We start from the raw sequence: 19,042 nt of genomic DNA, 5'->3' as shown, positions 1-19,042 counted from the left end.
AATCAAATTTAAAGGTATTTATGGTTCTAGTCACCTTAGACACCATTTTCAAATAATAGTAACATATTTTGAACCTTCATCATTCCTCCCCATAGAAGAGGATATCTTTAAGCGGTACTTTCATGTTTCAATTTCTTTTCATAATATCTATTGTACTTACACACATTTTGTACTGACACTTAATGGCGGGGTTCATATTAAATGCACAAGGACTTTCCATAAAAATAATTTTCTACAAAAGTCCATTTTAATTGCAACATTTGTTTTCTTCTATATTTACTTGAAATGAGTGGCTTGTCATATGAGGAAAAGCTAGATAAGCTATTTCTATGTCCTCTAGAGTTTAAGAGTCAGAAGTGACTGAACTGAAACATATAATATCCTGAGAGGGACTTGACCGGATAGATGTCAAAGGGATAGTTCCTTTTGTGTCAGAACCTGGATTTAGGGGTCATGGTTAAAAAGATAATTTGGTGCCCAATTATGGCAGAGATGAGAAAATATTTTTTTCTCTTGAAGGATTATGAGTCTTTGGAAATTCCTTTCCTCAAAAGGCAGTGGATGCAGAACCTTTAAATACATTTAAGGCAGAAGTAGTTAGATTCTTGATTACCAAGGGGATTAAATATTTTCAGAGATACGCAAGAATGTTGAGTTGAGGTTAAAAATCAGATCAGCCATGGTCTTTTTGAATGGTGGAACAGACTTGAAGGGCTGCCTGGCCAACTTTTATTCCTTGTTTGCATGATCATATTTTAGCTCTTGATAAAGCATCTGGCATCACTATAAAACTGTCTTTTCTACCAGTGTGAATGATTTTCAAATTGTATGGTTGTACAATTAATGCTAATGGAACAGTCTCAAATTTTTGATATGAAGTTTTTCAAACAGGGAAAGCGTTTTAATCTGTATATATGACAGTCTCTGCAGAGTTATTAGATCCATAGATTTAAAAGCCTCTTTTTCCACTGCTGAATATTTCTTTTGACATAAATTTAGCTTGAGAGAGAAATAACTGATTAGCTGTTCAATCCGCATCTTCGCTTTCTGTGATAATACTGCACCAATGCATTACATTAACAGCTAGTTTGAGTGGCTTATCATAAATGGGTGCTGCTAAATCCAATGTAGTAGATAATACAGGGTTGTAGTAGTTAATGCAGCCCCATAACCGTGGAATTGGATATGAATCATAGAAACATAGAAGATAGGGGCAGGAGGAGGCCCTTCTAGCCTGTTCCACCATTCTTCACGATCATGGCTGATCGTCCAACTCAATAGCTTAATGCTGCTTTCTCCACACAACCTTTGATCTCATTCATCCCATGTGCTATATCTAGTCGTCTTCTGAATACATTGAATGTTTTGGCATCAACTACTTCCTATGGTAATGAATTTCATGGGCTCACCACCGTCTGGGTGAAAAAACTTCTCATCTCTGTTTTAAACCTTTGCTACCATGTTGACTTTGTAACGATTTATACACATTTTTTGTAGTCTGTCTATTTTTGGACTAGGTTCCGATCCTCATATTAGGTGAGCTCCAGTTACCAAGACTCAGTTCAATAATGTAATTGTCCATCACAAACTTGATTGTTATCCTCACCTGAGCTAATTACTCACAACTGAATCTTTAAGGATAATTGTATAATGGGAACATATCTCCTACATTTACACTATTTAAAACCAAAGATGGTTTTGCTGGTGTAGTTATAGGAATCAATTTACAAGTGTCTAAGCACATCTCTAAATCACTGATAATTTTCTGGGAGAATCATAATTTTACATCAGACTTTTCAAGCACCTCTGTATTATCCAACATGAATACTGAATGTCAATGTTTGAACTTTCAATTTCTGATTCAATCTCAAATCATTATGATATACTTATTTCATTCCTTATTTCTTTTACCACTATAAATACATATGTTTACTTTTGATTTGATAAGGTCCAGTGAATCTTGCTTTTAATGAATTCCCCACAGATATCTAACATTGCTAGTATCTTGTCTCCAGCAACAACTTTCCATGCTTTAACTTTTTTGAAAAAAAAAATCATCTTTAATTCTCATGAGATAACAAGGCACAGAGCTGGATGAACACAGCAGGCCAAGCAGCGTCAGAGGAACCGGAAAGCTGATGTTTCAGATCTAGACCTTTCTTCAGAAATGGTGGATGGGAAGGGGATTCTGGAATAAATAGGGAGAGAGGGGGAGGCAGATAGAAGATGGATAAGGGAGAAGATTGGTGGAGAGGAGACGGACAGGTCAGAGGCGGGGATGGAGTCAGTAAAGGTGAGTGTAGGTGGGGAGTAAGGGAGGAAATTGGTCAGACAAGAGAGGGCGGGATGAGGCTAGTAGGTAGGAGATGGGGGTGGGACTTCAGGGTGGAGGAGGAGGGGATAGGTGGGAGGAAGGACAGGTTAGGGAGGCGGGGACGAGCTGGTCTGGTTTTGGGATGCAGTGGGGGAGGGGAAATTTTGAAGCTCGTGAAGCCCACATTGCAGCCCAATAGTATCAGGGTTTCCATGCAAAATATGAGGTGCTGTTCCTGCAACCTTTGGGTGGCATCATTGTGGCACTGCAAGAGGCCCAGGACGGACATGTCGTCTAAAGAATGGGAGGGGGAGTTAAAATGGTTCATGACTGGGAGGTGCAGTTGTTTGTTATGAACCAAGCGTAGGTGTTCCACAAAGCGGTCCCCAAGCCTCCACTTGGTCCACGTGAACTTAAGGTTGGGATGGAAGGTGTTGGTGAAGTGGATGAACTGTTCGAGCTCCTTGTGGGAGCACAAGGTGGCACCGATTGAGTAATCGATGTAACGGAGGAAGAGGTGGGGTTTGGGGCCAGTTTATCTACGGAAGAGGGATTATTCCATGTAACCTACAAAGAGGCAGGCATAGTTTGGGTCCATGCGGATACCCATGGCCACCCCCTTTATCTGTTGGAAGTAGGAGGAATTGAAAGAGAAATTGTTGAGGGTGAGGACAAGTTTGGCTAAACAGATGAGGGTGTCAGTGGAGGGGGACTGGTCGGGAAGAAGCGGAGGCCCTTTAGGTCATCTGCATGGGAAATGCAGATGTATAGGGACTGGACGTCCACGGTAAAGATGAGGTGTTGGGGACCAAGGAATCGTAAGTTTTGGAGCAGGTGGAAGACGTGGGTGGTGTTACAGACACAGGGAGTTGCTGGTCAAAGGGGGAGAAAATGGAGTTGAAATAAGTACAAGTAAGTTCAGTGGGGCAGGAGCAGGCGGAGACAATGGGTTGACCAGGGCAGTTAGGTTTGTGGATTTTGGGATGGAAATAGAAACAGGTGGTGTGGGGTTGGGGAACAATGAGGTTGGAGGCTGTGGGTGGGAGATCACTTGAAGTGATGAGGTACTTCTCATTGTTTGTTGAGTATTTTTCAAATTCTTTTCAGTCAACCTTCATGCTATGATTTGTTTCTCTGGGAAACTTGATACATAACCCAGAACGTTAGTTTCTGAGATAACAAAGTGTGGGGCTGGATGAACACAGCAGGCCAAGCAGCATCTTAGGAGCACAAAAGCTGATGTTTAAGGCCTAGACTCTTTTCTGATGAAGGATCTAGGCCCGAAATGTCAGCTTTTGTGCTCCTGAGATGCTGCTTGGCCTGCTGTGTTCATCCAGCCCTACACTTTGTTAGATTGGATTCTCCAGCATCTGCAATTCCCATTATCTCTGATCACAGCGTTAGTTTCTGAGCTTTGGTTTATAATTTTTTTTTAAGGAGTCGTCTCACTTCATGCACATGTACCAGTTCTAAACAACTGAATCCTGTGGACAGAGTAGTGGCATCCCTAATTATAAATATTAACAGGAGAATTCTTCAACCCTAATCACTCAACGTTCTTGACAGCAATCTGTAATGATAGACTTTTAAGTATAACACCATCTTTCCAATGTTCTTTGAGGTAATGAATGATAATCCAATTAGTTAGGCCACATTTGGTACAGTGCGTTCAATTCTGGTTTCCCTGCTATAGGAAAGATGTTGTGAAATTTGAAAGGGTTCAGAAAACATGTACGTGTTTGTTGCCAGGGTTGGAGGGTTTGAGCTGTCGGGAGATGTTGAATAGGTTGGGACTATTTCCTCTGGAGCGTCAGAGGCTGAGGGGTGACTTTACAGAAGTTTACAAAATCATGAGGTGCGTTGATAGGCTGAATAGTCAAGATCTTTTCCCCAGGGTCGGGCAGTCCAAAACTGGAGGGCAAAGGTTTAACGTGAGAGGGGAAAGATTTAAAAGGGTTCTAAGGGGCAACTTTTTCATGTAGAGGTTGGTACTGCCAGAGGAACTGGCAGAGACTGGTACAACCACAACATTTAAAAGGCATCTGGATGGAAACATGAATAGGAAGGGTTTAGAGGGGTATGGGCCAAATGCTGGCAAATGGGACTCAATTATTTTAGGATATCTGGTCGGCATGAATGAGTTGGACTGAAGGGTCTGTTTCCATAATGTACAGCTCTTGGATTCTAAATATTGAGATGAAACAAAGAAATGCAGATGCTGGAAATCTGAAACAATAACAAAAATTCATGGAGAAACTCAGCAGGTCTGGCAGCATCTGTGGAGAGAAAGCATAATTTACATTTCAAGCGCAGTGACCCTTCTTCAGACTAAGTATTGGGATTTGTGTTTAGACTGCAGTCCTGAACTTACACCTTGTTGATTTCTAACTCGACCATTTTCCCCATGTAAATATCTGTGGGAGAATATCATAGATCTCCCAAAACTGCCACATCTCTGATCTTCGATACTTAATGCTCATCAAAGTAAGTCTTACGGGTTAGTGGAATACTACTTCAGAAAACTTCCATAATTATCAGTTCCCTCATGTTCTCATGTTTTTTCTTTGGCTTCAGTGATCAAAACTACTGATCACACAACATTTTTTTGCTTGCAAATTCTACAGATGTCTAATTAGATTTCTTTCTAAAAGTCCTGAATTTTAATACATCAGCTTCAGAGACAACCTCAAAAGCATTGTGCAGTTCCCACTTAAATTTTTCATAGGTTGCAGATTGGTCTTCTGACAAACTAGTGTAGCTGTAGACCTTCTTGAATAGCTATAACACCGAGGTGCAAATATTTCTTGGTCACTTCAACTTCACAGCTATCTTTCCAAATGAGGTGAAATATCATTCAACTCCATCCTCCATATAATTAGGCACCAAACACATATTTTAAGGTAAATCAAATGCATCATTGGAATCAGAATCACCCTCTATGCAACTACCTCTTTTTTCTTTCCTTACCCTAAGGTTTCCTCTTGCCAACTCATATCAATCAGACAGAGATAATAGGAACTGCAGATGCTGGAGATTCTGAGGTAACAAGGTGTAGAGCTGGGTGAACACAGCAGGCCAAACAGCATCAGAGGAGCAGGAAGGTTGATGTTTCGGGCCTAGACCCTCTTCATTTCTGAAGGTGGGTCCAGGCCTGAAATGTCAGCCTTCCTGCTCCTCTGATGCTGCTTGGCCTGCTGTGTTCATCCAGCTCCACACCTTGTCATATCAATCCGACAAATTGTTTTAAAATATAAGATTTTAAAATTGAAATTCCTTGGAATTAAAGCCGCTTAAATTCAATTTCTTTTTCTTTCTTACTCTCTCCTCCAATTTTCATTTCTCTTTGTTTTTTCTTAGCACCCACTTTCTGGGAAAAAAAAACTGACATTCAATTTGAATTCCACCAACGTCACTCAGCGCCTGACCTTACTTCAACTTCAGTCCAAACATGGACAAAGGTGTTAAACTCTACAGATCAGGTGAGAATGACTGTCCTCAACATGAAGACAGCATTTAACTGACTGTGGCATCAAGGATTCCAATCAAAGCCAGATTCAATGGGAATCAGGAAATTTGGAGTCTCCAATATTTGGAGTCATAGCTGTCACGAAGAAATATGGTCGTGGTTGTTGGAAGTCAATCATCTCAGTCCCAGGACATCGCTGCAGGATTTCCTTGGAGTAGGTGCTGACCTAACCACCTTTAGCTGCTTCATTAATTATTTTCCCTCCATCATAAGGTCTGAAGTGGGATCAGCATTCTCCCTAAATTGACTCCTGGCTGCTCATGTCTCTGTGGCCTGTGTGTAGCAGTCAATTCTTGAATTGAAATCAATGCTCTTATTAGCGTGCTGATGCCTGTGCCATGTGTGGGTCATCAGGACAGTTGCACACACGCTCAGCCACATAGCTTAGAGGGAACATTGGACAACATTCACGCTTCAGTTAATAATTGGCTGGTAGCACTTTACAAATACCAGGCAATGATCATGACTTTCAATAGCATTATCATCAGTGAATTCCCCAGCATCAACATCCTGGGGTTGCGACTGACCAGAAAGTGATCTGGATCAACCATATAGTTACTGAGATGACAAGAGCAGGTCAGGCACTAGAACATTTGTGACGGGTAACTCACCACCTGATTCCTAAAAGTCTGACCACCATCTACAAAGCGCAGGTCAGGAATGTGACCTACACTTGTCTGGATGAGTGCAGTCCTAACAACATTTATGAAACGCAAAACAATCTACAGCAAAGTAATCCACTTGGTTGATCAGCACCCACTCCAGCACAGCATACATTCATTCTCTCTGCCACCAATCCCCAATGGCAAAAGTGTCTACAATTCCTCCCACAGTCCAAAGATGTCCAGATTAGGTGGATTGGCCATGATAAATTGCCTGTAGTGTTCGGGGTGTGTGGGTTATAGTGGGATGGGTCTGGGTGGGATGCTTCAAGGGGCAGTATGGACTTGTTGGGCTGAAGGGCCTGTTTCCACACTGTAGGGAATCTAATCTAATCTACATGATGCACTGAAGGAACTTGTGAATGCTTTTTCAACAGTACCTTTCAAACCTGTAGCCTTGACAACCTGGAAGGACAAGGGCAGAGGTATACAGGAACACCAGCACCTGCAAGTTTCGCTCCAAGCCACTCACCATCCTGAATTGGAACTACGTCACTGAACCTTTACTGTTGCTGGATCAAAATCGTGAATCTCCCTTCCAATGACATTGTGGGTGTACCTGGTCTACATCTGCAAATGGCGACTCACCAGCACTTACTCAAGGCTAACCAAGGATTGCGATCAAATGCTAGCACTGCCAGTGATATTCATTCCATGGAAGTATAACAAACAGGATTGGGAGATTTCTGCCAAATAACAGTGGTTCAAAGTTCAAGCGTAGGCCTGTAATAAATGTGAATAGACACAGGATGGAATCCAACAGTAACATTTAAACATTACTGTGAAATATTTAGATTTGTTTTTGAGTTTTAAAATATATTTTTCCCTTATTTTTATGAATAAGGGAAAGAATTGTATGAAGATTTTCAAAATACATTTTGAACAAATGGGGGAAAGGGTTGTCCAGACTGTACAACTCTCCTGAGGCTGAGAAAACAAGACATAATTTTTTGTAACAGGATTACAACAACACAGGTAAAGAATCAATTTTAAGCGCATGCAGACTTTATTTTGTTTAGTAAGGGATGGGTCTTTGCCTCTGACGCATAAGTACTGCAAATGTCCTTTTTTAAAGCGTCGATCTATATTACAGCTGCTTGTGTTTCAGTGAACACGCTGTGCGAGGACTGCATTCACAGAAATTAAATATTACTTCGATAGGTGCACTTTCTCGTAACTGTTATCAGATGCATCTGTTTGTAAGATTTCAAAATGCTGAGTATTTATAAAGCTGTGAGAAGTAAAATGCTAAGGGGTGTGGCTCCCTGTCTTCTATCGCCCGGACATGCCTGATCTGATGTTCAACAGCGGCCGAAAATGAAGAAGGCTTAAGACTGACATTTAGCAGTTAGACAGTAAAATACTTGGTCTGAAGTGAGCTGCTGAAACCACACTACCCCTTTTACATCTTTGGTAGTTAACTCCTTTCAATCGAGCCAAACAAACCAAGGGAACTATTTATTTCAACATTTGTTAAAGCCCTGAAAAAGAAACAATACATATGTGTGAGGAAGAGGATACATTTGTCTCAGGATGTGACATCATTAACAGGAAAATAGGAGAGTAAGCAATTCTGATATAACTCTCTCCTGTCCCCGCGCTCTGGTGAAAAATCGCTAGATTGAGTTTGCAGAGAGGAAAACACCAAATTGCGGTTGTGTTAAATTGAGCCTATAACAATACCATCCCTCCCCCTACAGTTGCAGCTTCCTGTAACAACTGTGAAGATCGTGTATGCAGGCGAGACAGAAAGAGAAATACTTTGTGAGTAAGTGATGAAAGTTTCAACTTTTTCATACTAAAGTTTTATTCTACATCTGACTTTAAGAAGTTTTATTTTTAAAAAATAAAGTAAAAAATATTATTTTCACAATAAATGATCTGTAAGTGTCAGTTTTGTGAATATCAGCTGCGGGGAATCAACTGCCCACTTATTTGTGGAATGCAGGCTAAACAGAAAGACAGCTGTTTCAGTCTGTTCACACGCACAATAAAGTTAACAACTTCTTATTGCAGTAACCAAAGAAAGGGAGGGTGAGCGACAACGTGCTTAAAATGTTAACAAGCCGAGAATGCTATTTTTATTTTTTTTAAAGAAAAGCATAGTTCTTTCTCGGAGATATCACAAACTACAAAAATTGGATAGTTGCCCAAGGACAATACACAGACGCTACATGCTGGAGGTGACTGATTAAATAGGATTTAGAGCAAGATTTTACGCAAATCCCTGACCTTCCTTGAGAGTTCCACAGTGCTATTATTTTACAAAAGAGCATAAAAATGTCAACGTTTCTGTGTCTGGTTGGCTGAGAGATGCCCTGAGGAGTAAAAAGGAAAGTGATAACTGCCAGAATGTGTAAATATTTCAATACGACGTGCCATTGCTTCCTCCTTCTGCTCACCTGCAAAATCTAAATTCAAAATAATTTCATAAATAGTTACATGCTTCGTTAGGCAGTAAGCAGGGGTTAGCACAAACAGCTAGGTTTGACAAGTGTTGAATTTTAAAAGAGACCTTTAAAAATTAGGACAGATGTCGGAAGGTGGATGAAATGACTGCACCTAGACAGCTATCAAATCACCTTTTATTTACAAGTGCAGGGTCCACACACTGATCCAGCTTCCTCAGAGTCAGCTCTCTGGGTGAGCAGCACCTCTGAAACTTATTTTTTTATCTGTCAGATAACAGCCTTAATCAGGGATCTGTTACTCACTGAGATCCTCCTGGCTCTTGTTCCAGTCACTACAGTGAAGGATCATTAGAAGGAGCTCCAGAGTCTGGGGCCATGACAACTGAGGTCTTTGGCAACAGCAGAGCGGAGGGCAAGACATAAAAACTCAACAAGAGCTCTACAAAGGGCAAATGCAAATTGCAACATGGAGATGAGACTGAAACAGGATTTTGCAATCAATGTGTTGGTGACTAGAGAGCTGATGGGGATCAGTGAGGGTAGAATAACCTGCATTGACAGATGGGGAAATACCCTCTGGTCTTCGGCGTGACCAATACAATTGTGCTACCATATATAATAAATTACTTGTGTATGCAATACCTAAAATTTTAAGATCAGGGTTATTGAGGTGGAGTCCTAAGTGAATATATTGCAGGATATCAGGGAGTGGGAGAGTTAGCTGGGAACTTTGATCCAGGAGGCTATGCTACCCCTTTTGATTATAAAGTAGCAAAGGTTTAGTAAGCAGGATGTATGCGACTGCAATTCCAGATAAAGTTCTGGAGGAATTTAAACCTGACCGTTACCCAACAGTTTTGAGATTTTTGAGTTCTGAAGAAGGGTCACTGCTTTTTCCTTCACAGATGCCTCCAGACCTGCTGAGCCTTTCCAGCAATTTTGTTTTGTTGTTGTTGTGTATGAGATTTTTCTGGCCTATGTGGATGACAGCAAGATCTGCAGCTAGTGAACAAACTGCTTTGTATGGGAGGTAATTTAAATAGGGGTGTCACAATGAATGTCAATAGGGACTGTATAGATAGATGTTTTTTTTTACTATTCTCTGTAGCTAGGAAGAATATTTTCAAACGTTATGCTATCTGCTTAGTGCAAGGGTTGAGGAAGACATCTTATTGTGGCTGGAGCAGAACCTGAAGTGGGACGATGAAAATCCATTTGTTATTCTGGGATAACACTAAGGAAAAGACTGGAAATTGGATATATAAAACAAATACTGAGAACACCTATGTTCTGATGTAAGGTCATAGACCTGAAATTTTAACTGTTTTTCTGTCTTTACAATTCTGTTAGCGTAATCTTTGCTTATTTCTGTGGGGGAAATTTGAACAGATTAGGTCAAAATTAACAATCTGAACCTCAGAAGATAATAAACAATATGCTTAACATTGGTATATGTTTAATATTGGCATATGTTAAACAGTCAAAGCATCAAATGCGTGGCTCAAAGAGTGATGTGGAGACAGATTTTGATTTCAGTGAGCACAGGGCACTGGCACTAGTACTGGGAAAGCAGGGGACTGTTCTGTTGCGACACATTTCACAAAATCCAGGCTGGAACCATGGCTTGGGAAATTGCATCATTAGGGCTTTAAACTAAAATGTTAGGTGTGAGCTTTTAATTGAGTAACTCAGAAATCCAGCAAATACATCAATCCCAAGCAGCATTTCATCGATTTGGTAGAGATCGACAGAACATAAGAGACAAAATATTTGATATGGTATATAAGTTTAATAATTGTGCATCTATGAATAAGTCCAAAGCAGAGAAAAGTGATATAGGTAAAATGGTAAGTGTCTTATCTGAATGCATAAAATATTTGTAACAATATAGACAAATGAGTGGCACAAATAGTGCGGATCAGCCATGATTATAATGAATGGTGGTGCTGGCTAGAAGGGCCGAATGGCCTCCTCCAGCGTCTGTTGTCTAAATGAATTTAATTTAATAGCTGTTATGGAAATGTGGCTGCATTGTGGTTGAAAACTAAATATGAGGGTACTTGTTGTTTTAAAAAGGCAGAGAAAATGAAAAAAAACATAATTCCATAAGAAATGGGAAGAAGACTATGCTATTTTACTCCTTGAGCCTGCTGTGCCATTTAATAAGATCAGGGCTGATCCCACACTTCTCACATTCACTTTGCTGTAATTTCCCCATAACCTTTGATTCCCCTATTGATCAAGAATCTGTGTATCTCAGCATTAAATATACACATTGAAGCTGCCCCCACATCTGTCCATGGCATTGAGTTCTGAAGACTGTCAAGTCTCTGAGGGAAGAAATTCTCATCTCAGTCTTAAATTGGTATCCCTTAATTCTGAGACTATGCCGTCTGGTCCTGGATGGTTGTATGAGGAAAAACATCCTCTCAGCATTTGCCCTGTCAAGCCCCTTGGGAATCCTACGTGTCTGAATGAGATCACCTCTCATTCCTCTAACTTCCAATGAGTAGAGTCTCAACCAGTATAGTCTTTGTTCATAAGATAATCCCTTCAGACTAGGAATCATCCTCATGAACCTACTTGAACTGCCTCCAATGAAATAATATCTTCCCTTAAATAAAAGGGACCAAAATTCTCACATTACTCCAGATGTGAACCTTGTGTAGTGCAGAAGACTTCCCTCCTTTTATACTCCAAACCCCTTGAAGTAAAGGAAGGCGTGCTAACTTAGGGAACAAAACAAAGTTGCGGAAAAAGCTCAGCAGGTCTGGCAGTATCTGTGGAGGGAAAAACAGAGTTAACGTTTCAGGTCCGGTGACCCTTCCTCAGAATGGGAGTTTTATAAATAAATTCACTTTCATAATTAGAACTTAAAGTCAAGTCAAAGACAGAGAAATTTGGACAGTGGGGTAAAGTACTTAGGAAGTTGAACTGTATGACAATAGTCAAAAGTCTCACAACACCAGGTTACAGTCTAACAAGTTTATTTGAAATCACAAGCTTTCAGAGCTTGACTTCATCTGATGAAGGGGCAGTGCTTTGAAAGCTTATGTTTTCAAATTTACTTGTTGGTCTGTAACCTGGTGACTCTGACCTTGTCCACCCCAGTCCAACACTAGGACTTCAATATCATATACGACAATAGATGAGGAGTGGTGAACATTTTTTAATAAATGTTTCATAATTCTCACAGTCAATATTCTACTGAGAAATGAAATATCCACAGGAAGATAGATTCATTTGTGTCTAATTAAAATTGTTAAGGAGAATTTTATATTAAAATAATTACAATAATGCCAAGAAGCATTGTGATTGGAAAAGTTTTGGATATCAGCTAAAACTGACCAAAAAGTTGATTGTAAGGGACAGTATAGGATATGAGGGTATGTAAACTGGAAGTGAGTAGCGAAATAAAGGGAGGTTCCTTAGAGGCTGTGACAGTGGAGTTCTAATGGAAAATAAGGAAATGGCAGAGAGGTTAATTGGATGTACTGTGCCTGGCTTCACTACAGGAGACACAAAAGAAATATTAGAAATAATGGGAAATCAAGAGCTAATTAAATTGAAAAACTTAATGTAAATAATATTTCATCATTTGGTAATACAGAACTTGAGATTTTGCTGAAAAAGAACTGATGCCTCTGCATGGCCATGTCTTCCTGACAACCAGTCACTAATCTTCTCTCATGCTGTATAAATGTTGTTTTCCCTTAGGTAAATGTTCTGAGTGCAAATTACTTGAATCGATATTGAGAGATGAGATTAACTGTAACTTGAAGGGACACAGAGATTATTTGGGGATAGATAGCATAAATTTATTAACAAAAGGTTATGTCTTATTACCTTATTTGATTTTTTTTGAGGAAGTAACATGGCAGATTAATGAAAGTAGTGCGGTAGATGTGGTCTACATGGATTTTAGTACAGCATTTGACAGGGTCTGACCTGGCACACTGTTGAGAGAAATTGCACAAAAATGAGTTCAATTTATCCTTCTCTCTGATTTGTTCCAGAACGTACAATTATCTTGAAAGCGTACTATGAAGTTCTCATCCAGGCTACTATTGTCAATCTAATCCTTCCAATTTACGTAAATAAAAATCACCTCTGATTTTTGCTGGCCCTTTATCACAAACACCTGATACTTTTTAGTGTAAAGTTCACGATAAATTGTAGTTGTTAGAGATGTGGTTACTGTCAAATTTTTGCCAGCCCTTTATCACAAACATCGAATATTTCTTTTGTGCATTTGAACACCCTGAACTGTGGTTACTGTTAAGCAGCCTGAAGATAATTCTCGATAGTGATGATTTTGCCCTTCTATACCTCATCAGCACCAAAACCCGTTCTACATTCTGATCTTCTGAACCAAGGTCACCTCTAACTATTGAACCAATGTCATCTTTGATTAACAATGCTACCCCTCTACATTTACCTAGTTTCCTATTCTTCTTGAATGTCATGTACCCCTCAGTATTGATAGAATCCCTACAGTGTGAAAGCAGGCGGTTCAGCCCATCAAGTCCACACCAACCTTCCAAAAATCATTCCAGCCAGACCCAGCCCCACGCCATTATCAGCCTGCATTTCCCATGGCTAACCCACCTGGCCTGCACATCCCTGGACACTACAGCCAATTTAGCATGGCCAGTCCGCCTAACCTGTGCATCTTTGCACTGTGGGAGGAAACGCAATGCAAACACAGGGAGAATGTGCAAATGGCACACAGACAGTTGTCTGCAGGTGGAATTAAACCCACGGCCCTGATACTATGAAGTAGCAGCACTCACCACTGAGCCACCGTGTTGCTCTAGCTTATAAAAGCAAAAACGTTGTATTTATTTACTTTAATGCATGCAGTCACTTCATTTACTTTTATTATGAAGTCAATACAAGTTCAGATAGAGAAGTTTCCCAATGGGAAAAACAACTTTTTTTTAAAAGCAATCGTTAGAAAGGAACATACTGTTTCTCCATTTTGAAAATTACAGGATGGGTTATATGGACTAGTATGTCCCATTTGCAAGTTTTACTGGTTTGTTCCTTCTGGGGGGTTGGTGTGTGCTCCCAGCCAACCACATTGGAGTCCTAGCAGTAGTCCCTCTAATTTCCTTATCTTCCATTTGGTGCTCTGAGGTTCATGTGTGGCAGTGACTTCTGGACCTGGAAGTCAATGATGCAGTCAGCGTCAGTGCGCCAGTTGCAGTACATGGAATGTCAGAATGAGAGAACATTGGTCCTAGGCACCCATTTAATGCTCAAAATGAGCATAGCACCATTGAATTTCTGGACCCCTGTGTATGTCAGATTTTTGGACAAATGGGCTCATGTTTATCTTTATTTCTTTTTGGTTTTTATAATCTAATAAGTACCAATTATTTCATATTAAATAGTTAATTAAAAGTTGTTACGTGACACAGTTTGAAAACAAATTTTACCATAACTTCTCTGTCAGTCATCCGCTGTGTTGACCACTTTTGACAAACACTGTACCATTTAAAATGTGCATGTCAACTACAATAATTCTCAGAATAACTTTGATTTTTTAATGTTACAGCTGGTTTATTTAATATGCTTTAAATCTATTTAAGATAGTCTGGAGAATTTCGGAATTTTATTCTGCAGTCATTTTAGAGCAGAAGCCAAATCCAGGAGGATTTTCTTGTGTTCACAGAGCTTAACTTATAATGGAAAACTTTGTGCTCTGAAGAACCTTATTTTGTTAAAATATAGAGTTAATATTAATACCCGTGGGAAAGCCTTTTAAGTTGTTTTTATTTTCTCTAGTAATTTTACCCAATATGGCCCATAGTAGCTTAATTTGGAATAACAAGGTTAGAGTGTAATCTGAATCCATGGGATTCCTTGAAACCAGAGCATTCAAAATGCCGCAGAAGTAGTGTATTGCCTTTCAGGGCCATCTGAAGCAACCCTACTCTTTCTAGCATAGCTGCCTCAAGGTCAAGTTCACTTCTGAAACATCCCAAAGTAATTTGATTCTAGAGTCTCCATTCAAAGAAGGTCATATCAGCTTTTAGTAAACTGAACCTTTAACAGAAATTTTCAATTACAATATTTTAACTTGAAGTGTGTTAGGGTTATCTGAGCAGAATGATAACATTGCAAATTATATTGAAATAATTTTTATGTCAATGAACTCCCCTACCTTTGACATAGATTCTGCTTCAATGTTTGCCACTGTCTGAATGGCCAGGTGCAAACATCACTTAGCTTTGCACATGGAGTAATGTGACTAGTTTTGATCTCGTTATTTAAAGGAGTTATTTGCATTGAAGGGGATACAGCAAAAGATTTGCTATATTGGCTCCTGGCATGGGAGGGTTGTTCTGTGATCAGATACAAAGTAAGTTGGGCCTATACACCCTGGAGTTTAGAAGAATGAGTATCCTCATTGAAATGCGCAAGACTTTAAGATGATATTTTCCGTGGAGTGGAAGATCTAGAAAACCGAGGCATAATGTTCTGCTTCACTGGGGTAGTCACCTGGATATTCAGCTCTGCTTTACGCAGGGTCATCGCCGAAATTAGAGTTTATAAAAGTGCACAAAGACTCAGGTTGACAGCACCAACTAAGTATCTGGACTTAATGAGTGACTATATAATGCAAAAAATAACTTCTAGCTACAGATAGTTATGAACCATTGACATATAACTCTACTACCAAAACTCTAACCCACTCATTGAACTTCCCCCTATACACAGACAAACACAAAAAAAAGGATGTTATGGGTGGAGAGAGAGACTGTGAAGGCAGCTCAGTGGTCCTTGTCCACAGGATTTGGTGACGTGATCCTTTTGCTAATCTGAACACTGTTCCTTGATCCTCCTTTTCCAGATGCTTTCACTTGTTTGCAGGAGGCTTAGGGTGACTGGTCCACACTAATGAGGGTCTCTGACTTATGAATTAAAAGTCACAGCTCACAGCAATTGATGAAGAGAAATAAACATATTATGTTCAGGCTTGAGATCATTTTACTGCAGAGCAAATACAGCTTCTCTACCTGAAAGCCAATCACACATTTATTGGCAGGTGGAAGACCTTTATCGTCAATAAGAAATCACCATTTCACAGACCAATTAGCTATTTGTTTCTGATCAAATCTCCATTCATACAGTGTCTGCAGCTCATTTGTAAGTCAGCTTTCACCTAGAATGACAGCTAGTAATAGCAAGTAAGTTGGCTTTTTCTAAACAAAAAAGCATAGTAATCCTTCCACAATCCTTGGCTTCTAAAGCAGTCGTTTTTCAATTTCAATCCATTATCAAAAATACAGAAAAATAAAAAGATACGCTCTTTACAATAAGTTGTAGAAAAGAGGTTGATTATTTAGGACTGAGATGAAGAGAAATTTCATTGTACTGAGGGTTGTGAACCTTTTGAATTCCCTACCCCAAAGAGTTGTGGATGCTTACATGGTTGACTGTATTTGAGGCTGAGATAAATAGATAGTTTTGATTTCTCAGTCAATCAAAGGATCTGGGGAATGGATATGAAAAGATGGTTGATTGTTCCAAGGTCTCCTATTCTGCTGCCATGCACCACTATATTCTTAAAAGAAAATCCTAGATTCACAAAGTCTGTCAAATTTTCCTCTGTGTGTTCATATTGAAAACTGCATATGTGAATATGTCACACTGTACTTGCATCACCCCTTCAAGCTATGACATTTCACACCTCAATGTGTAAAGCTCCTTGAGATCACGTCAGCTTTTGTGCTCCTGAGATGCTGCTGGGCCTGCTGTGTTCATCCAGCCTCACATTTTATTAGCTCCTTGAGATCTGTTTGCTTTGTGAATTGCAACAAGTGTTTCTGGACTTATTTCACTGTTGTATTACTTATAGTTATGAATTACAAATGAAAAACGATGTGAATTTAAAATGGAGACTGAATCCATCTGGTGTCTAGCTGAATTATCACCAATTTCTAACACTAGCTCACCTGTAATGCACTGTAGACTATACTAGAGAATGGCTTCACTTGGAACATAGAACAGTACAGCACAAGAACAGCCCCTTCAGCCCACCATGTCTGTGCCAGCCATTATAAACTAATCCCATCCGCCTGCACATGGTCTGTATCCTTTACTCCCTGCCTGTTCATGTCCTGGAATGACCTAGGAAATTGTCTAGTCGGGGTTGTTGATTTTGTTTTTGCGAGTTGGGAGGTTTGTTGGGAATGTTTCATCACCATACTACGTAACATCATCACTGCGCCTCCGATGAACCATTGTTGGTCTTTCCTGTTTATTATTTGTTACCTACTATGGTGACAAAACATCTGCAAATCAACCTACCAGCTCGGTGAACAAATCAACAATCCCATCCACAACCCGAGCTACAAGTCTTTAATTGTCTAGTCTATAATGGCGAAATACCAGGTTGCATGTCTATTTTATGTTCTGACAGACAATGAGAAATGAATAGAACACAGAACATAGAACAATATAGCGCAGAACAGGCCCTTCAGCCCTCGTTATTGTGCTGACCTGTGAACTACTCTAAGCCCCTCCCCCTACACTATCCTGTCATCATCCATATGCTTATCCAAGGACTGTTTAAATGCCCTAATGTGGCTGAGTTAACCACATTGGCAGGCAGGACGTTCCACGCCCTTACCACTCTCTCAGTAAAGAGCCTGCCTCTGACATCTGTCTTAAATCTTATCACCCCTCAATTTTTAGCTATGCCCCGTTGTACAAGCTGAAGTCATCATCCTCGGAAAAAGACTCTCACTGTCCACCCTATCTAATCCTCTGATCATCTTGTAATGTTTTCTGTTAATATTTTAACTTGTACCTTAAAATTGCATGTTAGCGTATTTAAGTTCTGACAAAGTGGTAATTTTATCAGGAGTTGATATGCCAATCAGTTGGATACCTTGAAAAAATATCACTGGACTCAGTTCAATTGAGTACGAAATGTTTCTACTGTCTTACAGGATACACAGATGGCTGCAGCAACTTGTGGAGAGCAAACTAATTAAAATATCTGAAGCTCTTAAATACAATCAGCTTAAGCCAAGAAAGAAACAAACCCTTTTTGTACTGAATCTTTTTTGAAAGGAAGAGATTGGTACCTCTCTGTACTTTCCGAAAGATGGCCCTTTGCCTGAAGCAAGTCTTTAATAAGGACAGGACTTTTCGACCCCGAAAGAAGTTTCAGCCTGGAACCCAACGCTTCGAGCTCTTCAAGAAGGCACAGGCCTCACTTAAATCTGGTGTCGATCTCAAGACAGTAGTTCAGCTTCCTGCAGGGGAAAACCTCAATGACTGGATTGCAGTCAACACTGTAGATTTCTTCAATCGCATCAACCTCATCTATGGTACCATTTGTGAGTATTGCACCGAAAGGAGCTGTCCTGTCATGTCTGGTGGGCTGAAGTATGAGTACAGGTGGCAGGATGAACACAAGTATAAGAAACCAACCAAAGTGACTGCTCCACAATATATGAATTTGCTCATGGACTGGATTGAGGCCTTGATCAATAATGAGGAAAATTTCCCCACTCGTGTTGGTAAGATTTTTTTGATAAAGACTTAGAACTTTTGATATAGTGTAAATGATGAGCTGTACATTTGTCTTGGAAGTTAAAGCTAAATACCAAAAGGCATAATATGTATTGTTTTAAAACCATTGAAATAGAACTGCTGGTTACAAACCACTTTTGGATACGGTTCTAACAATAAGTCGGTGATCTAATTTGTTGTCTTAACGTCATCAACTGCCTCACTATTAATATTTGATGAACCACTGTTACTCAGCAAGCATTAATTACAAAGTACACTGCCTGAATTGAATAACAGCCATCGCTGGGAAGACAAATATAGACATGGCAATACAACAAAATGAAAAGGCATTTTCTGCACGAATAACTATTTCCAGAGCCCTTGATTTGAGTTGATTAAGGGAATATGAAACACTGACATTAGAAAAATAGGTTGAGTATTTTTCAAAAATAAGCTGTAATATGAACAAAATGTTGTATCTGTTGTGCAGTCTAAGCTGATATTTATCAATGAACTGAAAAGGTACTGTTTTAGAAATGGTTAACAGAAAAATTCTTATTTTGTTCATGGTATTGAGAGATTAAGAAAATCGGGTTAG

At 39.7% G+C, this 19,042-nt stretch overlaps 1 protein-coding gene across 3 annotated transcripts in view; it reads left to right on the top strand.

Moving 5' to 3' along the window:
* Nucleotides 1-8,068: 8,068 nt before the first annotated feature.
* The window catches only part of LOC125456396 (MOB kinase activator 3B-like), a 49,561-nt gene continuing 38,587 nt past the window's right edge, over nucleotides 8,069-19,042 (top strand). For 2 of the 3 annotated variants that reach the window (XM_048539453.1, XM_048539452.1), the window contains exons 1-2: nucleotides 8,069-8,270; nucleotides 17,877-18,452. In XM_048539453.1, coding sequence (XP_048395410.1) covers nucleotides 18,035-18,452 — 418 coding nt within the window. In that variant the 5' untranslated portion in view covers nucleotides 8,069-8,270; nucleotides 17,877-18,034. The remainder of the gene's footprint in view (nucleotides 8,271-17,876; nucleotides 18,453-19,042) is intronic. The other variant, XM_048539455.1, reaches the window with a different exon arrangement.

The sequence above is a fragment of the Stegostoma tigrinum genome, chromosome 8 (assembly GCF_030684315.1).
Source record: "Stegostoma tigrinum isolate sSteTig4 chromosome 8, sSteTig4.hap1, whole genome shotgun sequence".
NCBI classification, from domain to species: Eukaryota; Metazoa; Chordata; class Chondrichthyes; order Orectolobiformes; family Stegostomatidae; genus Stegostoma; species Stegostoma tigrinum.
The sequence above is the reverse complement of the archived record's forward strand: the minus strand, read 5'-3'. Positions and strand labels throughout refer to the sequence as shown.